This window comes from Stomoxys calcitrans, chromosome 2 (genome assembly GCF_963082655.1).
Source record: "Stomoxys calcitrans chromosome 2, idStoCalc2.1, whole genome shotgun sequence".
Taxonomy (NCBI): domain Eukaryota; kingdom Metazoa; phylum Arthropoda; class Insecta; order Diptera; family Muscidae; genus Stomoxys; species Stomoxys calcitrans.
The window spans coordinates 231,248,761-231,258,873 of record NC_081553.1 but is presented as its reverse complement, the minus strand read 5'-3'; the positions used below and the strand labels follow the sequence as shown (position 1 = coordinate 231,258,873).

Genomic DNA, 10,113 nt, shown 5'->3' with positions numbered 1-10,113 from the left:
TTCTCCTTCCTCCACAGGTGTATTGGGTCTTCTCTTGGTGTCTGGCCTTCCTTCAGGGTCGTCTCTCCTAACTGGAGTCAGTGCTGGGGCGGCTGAACAGTGCCCACGCTTTCCTCTTGTCTGTCCGTCCGTCTGGTTGTGGTAAGTATGTGTATTCCGGCTGTATTGTATTTCCCGTAAATAAAAGCTTTGGCTTTTTTTTTTTATGTCTTACATGTTTATTCCTTTTTAAAGGCCTAAGTTCGCAAAGCGAACACCAACAGCAGTAAGGGCTCCTTTCCGCCCCAAAGGTCTAGAATCTTTACCCCCTGGCCCTAGGTTGAGCTCGACCTAACAGCTGAGGACAGCGCCTATTTATTCTAGCGCTGTGTTACCTATAGAAAGGTAAGTGTCTGGTGTTTGCCTGCCTAGCCGCTTTATTAACAAATAACCTTCTTTTTATTCGTAGGAAATATGTGTGTCAAGGTCCTGTCCGTCCGTCTAAGTTCACGTATACGTCCCGCAATAGTGTTTGTGAGGAAAAGGGTACCTGCAGCACTGTCGGCTGACCAGTGCTTTTGATATAGAGCTTCCCACGATGGACAGAGGAGGTGGAGGTGTAGCTTTATGTTTTCGCGTTTGGCTTTTTGTTATTTTGTGATCAACTTTAGTGGTGTCTATTGTCTTTGATTTTCAAGTTTAGGATTTTTAACTATTGACTTTGATTTGGTTTTTAGTTTTTTTTTTCTTTTCAGGTCTTTTATTATTACATTGGTATTTTCCTTTTTTTTTCAGGTTCTTTGGCTTTGTTTCGGAACTTTTCCCTTTTCAGGTTCCTTTTTATTTAATTTGATAACATTTCTTTTTTTTTCCCAGAGTTTTCATAGATTTTCTTTTTCAGCTTTTAATAACTTTCAGTTCGATTTATTTTAATCACCTTTTTTTTTCATAATCTTCTTTTTCAGCTCTTTAGTTTTTTTAATTTGTATTTATTTTCATTTATTTTGTTACAGCTTTTAAAACTTCTCAATAATTTATAGTTAATTTTTTTTCCTCTTTCAGCAAATGTGCTGAAAGTTCAATAAATCACTTTAAAACTTTGAATTTGGTCTTTTTCTTTGTTGTTGGGTAAAAGCCAGTTCCGCCTCCTTTTCTCTGCCGAACCCAAAACCAAAAAAAAAGCCTTCTCTCTTTTTGAAAACACCACTTTCTACACTCCTGATGACACCACCTCTTACTGCTTGCACGGCTCCATCCAAAAAAAACTAGTCATCTTCCCTTTACTGTCCATCATGGTTCCCCCAAGCCATCATGTCCACCGAGGAACCATCATAAAATTTTGTTTTCCAAAATCGCAAAAACAAATAACATATGGTTTCCTCGATTTTCATTGTAGTAGTTACATTTGTATGTGGAGGTAACATATGCTGGTAACGCAGGGTTGCATTCACCAGCTGCCATAAAAAACACAGACGGTTCAAACCCAGATGTCGCTCTTCTCTAATCAGACATAGGGTGACACGCTACATTATATTTCCTTATTTCAATGTAACGTTCTCATTTGCTGTGTTTTATTTTAGTACTGGATAGGATTTATTCGGGTGGGCACACTTATTTGTAAAAAACTTATCATGGCAATCCTGACAACATATGTTCTACATGCGTGTGGCCACACTTATTTGTGAAAAACATATAATGGCAATCCTGACGACAGATGTTCTACAAAGCCTGTACTGGTAATTTATTCAGAACTTTGTTTTTTATATACCGCACTATATAGTACTAAAATAAAACGCAGCTATTAGCGGTAAAAATAGAAAGCTATTGTTAATTTTTTTTTGATAACTCTTTTTGATAACCGAGACATATTAACCAGGTAGTGTACAGCAAGCAGTTGAGTACAAATTTTTCTCGTGAAGTGCACTATCTGTCAGCGAGTTTTGGGTGTGTGTTTGCATTATATTTAAAAAGCATAACACAAACAAACAGAAAAATGGCGCGAGCCAGTAAAATACTCAAAATCAAAGTTGCACTAATCACAGATTTTGACAGATACTGCAATCAATTTTTTATTGTTGAGCCATCAACAAAAAATCGAGTGCACTATCTGTCAAAATCAGTAATTTGTGCAACTCTGATTTTGGGTATGTTACTAGTTCACGCCATTTTTCTTTGCTTGCGTACACACACAACCGAACGATATGAAGTCTCGTTGACAGATAGTGTACTCCGCGAGAAAAAATTGTACTCAGCTCTTTGCTGTACACTACCTGCGTACATTTGTCTTGGCAACTGCTCCTACCTGTAACTGAATTTATCTTGGACACTACATTTTCAGATACCTATTTCCATGCGGACAGCAATGGTTGTGTGAAATGCTGCCACTGTGAATTAACAAAATTGAGCCTTCACATAATGGGGTGTTCAAATATTAAAACGTAAGTATCACCAAAAATTATTACAACAGATTCTGTGTTTTATTTTAGTATTATGTATTAATCCGTTATTATTATCTGTTGTCGTATGAAATCGATAAATATCAATGCAACTATGTACTGATAATTTTTTAGATAATATTTAAAGGAAAAAACTTGCAGATTTCATTCAGTAGGACATTCTCTCATTACTTATGAAAAAATCTTCATATGCCTTCAAGCTGATCGACTGATCGCCAACACACAAAAACAAATTTGTGTGAGTGTGTGCAAACGTGTGCGCACATGAGCAGAGAATATGCGATGAAGAATTTTGAACAAATTTGACATCTTCAAACCTGGCTGGCTGTTAACAGCCGTTCGCGTGAAGCCTCCTTGTTAAATCCGCCTTGAGCATCATGCTTAAAATTCTCCATTCGCCATATATCAAACAGAAAAAAGGGAAATTAAAATTGCCGAAAGTCGACTACTAGTTTGAACAGTCGATGTTTTTATCCACTTAAAATCGCCTTTTTCACGCAAAAGACCAAATATCGATTAGTTCGAAATCGATTTTTACATCCCTTCCAAGTAAATTCGATTTAAACTCAGTAACCGTAAGTACCCATTACTTGATACTCCGCAAAACTAAATGCTTTCCCATCACTATTGTATCAGCTGTTTGTGCCGAATAGAAGAAACAAGATTTTTTTCACAATAGTTTGCAAATTCGATCACAAAAAAATTTTTATTCCGAGCCTCTTAAGTTGGAATTTCAGGCTTAATTGTGATCCTCTGAAACGACTTGTTTCATTATCGTCCGAGTAAGTTGCGTAAATGGTTAAAACACAGCGAGTTTGTTTAATGAAAGACAGGAAAATTTGCGTAAACTTTTTGTTTCTGTAGTAGTGAGGGAGAAGTAGAAGCTACAACAACAATAAGAGCCGAAATACGAACAAACGTAATAGTGGTTTTATGACTGAGCATGTGTGTGGGGGAGTGTGTGCGTGTGTAAAATATAGTATAGTAGTGAGAAAGATAAAAGGGATAAAAAATTATGAATGAAATTCAAGAGGAAATCCAAAAATAGCCAAAGTCAATTGAAATAATGAACATCATCGAAATAAATTATTAAAGGTATTTAATGGCTGGAAAAAACACCATAAAAACCGGCTTCCAAATTTCCAGATTGTAAATTTGTGTGTGTGAGATATGAGAGCATTGTCTGAAGAACAGAGTATGCTGAGAGGAAGTCTGCATGCAAACACAGGGCAGGGGTGTTGCGCTGTGTGAACCCATCGCTTTGTGTTCCTGCTTGATATGCATCCCTCAGCATAACTAAACCACAATTTAATGTTTTTACTTTCCTTTATAGATTCGCTTCATCCACAGATCCCATAGTGTATACAGGAAGTGAAAAAATGGCTAAACAAATTTACATTTAGGTGATTGCGTTTGTTGTTTGTGCTACAACGAGACCGTTTTCGGGGGACATCATGTTGGTGGCCACACCAGGACAGACCACAGTCTATACCCTGCACAACAATGGCAATGCACCACAATCATCATCGGCAACCGTCGCGGCTTCTGCTGCCTCAACATCAACCAAGAAACCGACATCAGTCAATATATCCTCCTCATCTTCGGGCACACCGAAATGTTTAACCAACAGTAAACACAACTCATCCACAATCACCATCAACAGCAACACAACTACAACAACAAGATCATCTACACCATCATCATCCTCAGTCTCTACATCTAGTAGTTCCATAAAGCCTCTCAACAACTTTAGTTTTCACACACCGAACCACAAAACCACCTATTCTTCCAATGATACTAATCAACATTCCCTAAAAACTGCAGATAATTCCAAGACGAATTCATTCATCACTAACCTTAAGGAGAGTGTGCAAAAAGCTTTGGTTACCACGGCATCGTCATTCTCACGAAACTGTCAGCAAGGCACTACATCGGCAATTAAATGTAACAGTAACAGTAACTACAACAATACCTCCACCACCAAGTCCATATTCTCATCATACAATGCAACATCTTCATCGACATCATCGTCTTCAGTGGCTACCAATAAATATTCTTCAACGGCGATAGCAAACACCTCTTCATCGCTCTCATCAATATCTTCGGCCATTCTACCTTTGACGGTAGCCCGCAAGAAATGTTCCCAGGGACTAAGTATGCCACCAAAACTGCACACTGTACCACCCACCATATTGCATCGTGATCCAGAGGAGAGGCAACAAGCTAGCAGTACTGATAGTCTTCAAAAAGAAATGTGCCATTTTAAACCAATACGCACGGTACCCACAACGCCTTGGAAGAGGTAAGCAATTTGGTTACGGACATACAATTTCACATTAATTTTTACCATTTTGTATTCAATAATTGTCTAGGCTACTAATCCAATTCCCTACGTTTCGTCGTTGCTCCTGAAGGGATGAAAAAAGTTATTGAATATTTGCAATAGTTTTCAAAGAAGTTGAAATTTTTTGAGGATGTTTGCATTTGACCATATCTTTAATTTAATAAACGCTTTGATTTTCGGGGTTTTAACATAGCTTTCCTAGTCTGCCCTTGGATACATAGTAGACATAATATATAGTCAGAAATATATACAAAGTCAGAAATGCTTTACTGTTGCATTTAAAATGCTTTTATACAACTTTACCCACGAACATATCTTTCAGGGACATGGTACACTTCTTTATCGTGCTCAAGAGCTGTTCGATTTAAGTTTAAGCTCAATAATAAGGAACCTCCCTTTTATAGGCAAGCCCAAACGGCGTGCCGCTTAGCACAGAGAAGTTTTACATGGCTGAATACCCCACAATGTTGCCAGCCAAGGCTGTGTAGTGTATACCTTAAAACGCCTTGCAGTAAAACTTATAGTAGATGTAGACCATAGTAAAAGGCCATGATCATGAATTTTTCCGCACATGATATGATATCTATTCCATATGGAGAGGGTGTAATCGAGATAGCTAGAGGTTAAACAGTAAGATGTCATCGACATCCTCCTTCTATGTTCGATTTTGTATCCATAAATTCCACTTATAACTTGCATGATTGACTGTATAGAATGCCTTCCATAGGTCAAATACAACGAGGACTGTTCCATAGCAATGTTTGGCTGGTTGAGACCTCCGCTAATATTTGGCTAAAACATGCGTATGCTCACCACTTAGAAATTCTCCAAAAAAGTTTCGGAAAGTGTAGTGCCTCAGGTATAGAGAGAGAGAGAGAGAGAGAGAGAAGGAGATTACTCTGAACACTTACCATACATCGAAACAATAACAGTGTTGATGAACCTGTTTAGGCACACATGACGATTTGTTGCTGCGGAAGAGTTTATAAGTTCTAAGGCTATCTAGTGTCGAATGGCTCTCCTTGCCGCACCATTCCCGGGATAATGAATAAATTGGTTGTAGTGGTAATGAATAAATTGGTAAAGTGGCTGAGACTCTGTCATCACTTCTACCGGGATTTGGAGAGTTATTGACAGTAGACCACAACATTCAAATGCCGGCACTTGACTTACTATCACAGTTGTAAATTATTTTCTTGTTTCTTATGATTATTTTTAACAATTTCTTCATATATTTAAAGATGGCTTTATAAATTGAAACACAAATTTTTCATATTTGTTTGCAGTGGAAGCAAATCTCGCGGCAGTTCATTACGATTTCCCAAAGCTAATCTTGCCACAACAAAACTTGAATTTATCTTAAAATTAAACTGTGATGTTAACAATAGAATGAAGAAGAAAACTACGTCAAGACTAGAGCGTAAAGAACTTGAGGCTGAAGAAAGTGGTCTTGTCGTTGATCACATCGACGAACAGGAAAACAAAGAATATTATGAACGATATAAGCCGAAGCCAAGGTAAGTAATTTTTGTTTTAAAGTGTCATTGAGAAACTGTCCCTGAAACAACTGACTGGGGGTATAGTAATCTAGTTATTCCGTTTTTAACACCTCGAAATATTCATCTAAGTCCCCATAAAGTATATATATTCTTGATAGTCTCGACGTTCTGAGTCGATCTAGACATGTCCGTCCGTCTGTTGAAATCATGATAGAGGTCGAACGCGTAAGACTAGCCGCTTGAATTTTTGCACAGATACTTAGTATCGATGTAGGGCGTTGGGGATTTCAAATAGGCCATATCAGTTCAGATTTAGATATATCTCCCTATAAACCGATCTCCCAATTTGACTCCGTGAGCCCCTGGAAGCCGAAATTTTTGTCCGATTTGGCTGAAATTTGGCATGTGGTGTTCCGTTATGTCTTACAACAACTGTGCAAGGTACGGTCAGAATCGGTCTATAGCCTGATATAGCTCCCATATAAACCGATCTCCCAATTTGACTCCGTGAGCCTTAGAAGCCGAAATTTTTGTCCGATTTGGCTGAAATTTTGCATGTAGTGTTTTGTTATGACTTCCAATAACTGTGCAAGTGCGGTCCGAATCGGGCTATAACCTGATATAGCTCCCATATAAACCGATCGCCCGATTTGACTTATTCAGTCCTTATAAGACGCAATTTTTGTCGGATTTGGCTGAAATTTTACATGAAGTGTTTTATTACACCTTCCAACAACTGCGCCAAGTACGGTCCAAATCGGTCCATAACCTGATATAGCTGACATAAAAACCGATCTCCCGATTTGACTTCTTGAGCCCCTGGAAGCCGCAATTTTTGTCCAAATTGGCTAAAATTTTGCATGTGATTTTCTGTTACGACTTCCAACAACTATGCCAAATACGGCCAAAATCAGTCTATAACCCATGTAATCTAATCTCTCGATCATCCTTGTTCGGTTCCCAGAAGCTTTAATTTTTGCTGGTTTGACAGAAGTTTGGTATGTAGAATAAAATTAAGCCCTACAACTAAATTTATTTTATATAAATTTTTTGCAGAATCCATGGTAATGGGTTCCCAAGATTCGGCCGGCCGAACTTAGCACGCCTTTACCTGTTTTTTTTAAATAACACTAGTTTTTTAAACCAACGAATTATTTATAATAACTCTGAAGTAATAATTTCGCCATTTTCTAACATCTATTTCAGCACGCTGCATTTGTTTGCCCATTCTGAGACACCTAATCATCAATCTGCATTTGTTTGCCTGGTCGCACATATGAAGAATTTAATTAACATTCAATCAGTAAAGATGTTAACTACTGGAAGCTTGGAATTGCACAGAACTAAGAGTTCGCGCAACGTCCGCACAAAAGACAAAGGCAACGATAATTCACTTCAAATGACAGACACTTCCTGCTCAAATTTGAGGAAAAACATTGATGAGATATTTGTGCGACCTAAAAAATTCAAATCCCCCACTGCACCGATGGCAGCTAATAAAAAAATGGATCTCATAACAACTGGTAGTCGTTCCATTGGCAGCAAGACACTAGAAACAAACGACCGAGCCACAAAGAAAATTTCGCAAATCAACGAATTGTCATTACAAGTAACAAAGGCAAAATCTCGCAGAAAATTAAAAGGTGCCAAATCAAACATAACACATCCAATTAAAGAATCTCAAATGTTGCCAACAGTTGATGCTGGTCATACAGCTGCTGCGGCAGAGATGGAAGCAACAGCGACAGCAGGTGGTCGACGCCCAAATCGCAAACGGGCGTCGACCCCAGAAATAGGCAAAGGTAAGTCCATGACAGTGGCAGCATCCACCTCGAAGTTAAGAGCCACCAAAAGGCTGGCTGGCCAACAAAATGAAAGTAACTTAAGCGGAGCAAATCAACAACGCATAGGAAGTTTCTCTCCGCCCTTAACAAGATCACGACTGAAGCAAATGATGCAGCAGCAGCAGATGCCAAAAGAAGAATTGCTTACACCAGATAAAAAGAAACGTAAAGTCTAAGTCCTTCACTATTGTAGAGTAGAGTACTCTAAATTTGTCTCCAAAAACACCCTCTGACAGCTTAAGGTAAAGCAAACGCCTAAAGACAAATGATCGAAATTACATTGGAAAAGATCAGTTTTCACATACTTTTACAGTTTCAACGTCTGTTTCAATTAGGCGGTTGTAGGCTTAATTTCTTCTGCAAAGGAAAAGCTTTGTGCGTCAAGATTTCTTTTCTTTATTTTGGAAGGGTCAACCGTTTAACTTCTTCGAACACAATTTTTTTTATTATATTTTTTTTGTACAAATTTCTTTTGGAAGATTTTTCTTTATATAGATATTCATTTATTTAAATAAATTATTTTGAATTTCGCTATGTTTATATACATTATATTTTTGATTACCGCAAAATTAATATGTTAATGAAGTTCTATTTGAATACAAGGGAATATATAAAGGAATATCAGTGAGTGCTGGCCAATTCAAGTTTATATGGCAAATTTCAAATTCTGAGTGCCTCACTCAGTGGTGTCATAGCTTCAAAGCAATGACCTCATTTCAGCAATGAAGTTAAATTTTCAAAGTAACTGCAATTTGATATCAATCGCCTACTATTGTCACAGACATGCTCTTTTTTTTAGATTAATTTTATCATAAATTTCCCATTTTCGTACCTTTTATTATGTGTTCAGCATCATCATATTCTCTATGGCTTTTAAGAATTGAATTTTCTGAAAACATTACATCACTAATTGGATGTTCACATTTAATGATTTTGATAATTAGAAATAATATTTTAATGTGAACAGCCGATAAGATATTGTTACCTTTATTTCATAATACTTTTCTTTATCATAATTGAAAATTTTTTCCAAGTGGAAAAATTTTGTTTTTCGATGTGGTAAAAACACTGAAATTAGTTTTTAAAAATATGACAACTCTATGTAAAAATATGCAGGGTTTTATTTATTTATCTTTCCTCATTATTCGTCAAAGTTTTAATATTGATAGTTATTAAAGCTTTAAAATTCAAAAAAAAATTTAAGTTCTAAACACGTGTTAGAAATACTTAGGGCCATTTTCGCAATATCGGTTAATCAGTTTTCTCATACATTATTTTGCAACAATCTGTCCGCTTAGCGCCGTAGCTAGAACTGGCAAAATATCGATGGAACTATCGATATTTAATTTTTTGGCTGAATATCGATTGATATTTTTCCGATAGATACTATCCCAAAAGTTGCATTGTTTTGCAAAACTAAACGAAAATAAGCAATACGACACTGAATATATCCTTTAAGATACGTTGCGCCTATAGAGGGCGCAATTTTCATCCGATTAGACCAACATTTGTACAATGATTTCACTCATGATTTCCAACTAACTTTATTAACCTTTGTTTTATTTGGTCTGTACATTGATGTTGCTTCTATATAAATCGATTTCCTGATTTTTACTCCTCATTTTCGTTTGAAATATAGCTGATGGGAAATTAACGAAAGTATCGATATTTATTATTAAAACTATCGAAAATATCGAATGTTGCGATTATCGATAGTTTGCCAGCTCTAGTGGCAGTCCAAGCCGATGAGAGAATCCGTCGGGTCAATCCGGTGCGTCCAACCGACAGCCATTGGATTGAATATTTGTGATTGGGTTGTGACGCTATCGAGTCTTAAACACTACTTGGCTGAAAATTTTGTGGCGGATATCTCCAAACTTTTTGCAGCAAAATTTAGCAGTTGTCATCAACGTGAAGGCCTTTTGCCATTATCGTGCTTACGTCCGCATTGCGGAGAGATTCGAACATATGCGGAATGCAGAGATGGTATA

At 37.2% G+C, this 10,113-nt stretch overlaps 1 protein-coding gene across 4 annotated transcripts; it reads left to right on the top strand.

Moving 5' to 3' along the window:
• Positions 1-3,057: 3,057 nt before the first annotated feature.
• On the top strand, positions 3,058-8,662 carry LOC106095620 (probable serine/threonine-protein kinase nek3). 4 transcript variants are annotated; one of them, XR_001222771.2, is made up of 5 exons: positions 3,058-3,217; positions 3,769-4,737; positions 6,066-6,296; positions 7,485-8,364; positions 8,417-8,662. XR_001222771.2 is itself a non-coding variant. In XM_013262903.2 (5 exons), exons 2-5 carry the CDS (start codon positions 3,890-3,892, stop codon positions 8,296-8,298), a joined length of 1,698 nt encoding a protein of 565 aa, XP_013118357.1. In that variant the 5' UTR covers positions 3,058-3,217; positions 3,769-3,889; the 3' UTR covers positions 8,299-8,662. The 4 variants fall into 4 exon arrangements, 3 of the variants coding, with proteins under 3 accessions (XP_013118357.1, XP_013118334.1, XP_013118344.1); XM_013262903.2 differs by having other exon boundaries at positions 3,769-4,064; positions 4,260-4,737; positions 7,485-8,662; XM_013262880.2 differs by having other exon boundaries at positions 7,485-8,662.
• The last annotated feature ends 1,451 nt before the right edge of the window (positions 8,663-10,113 follow it).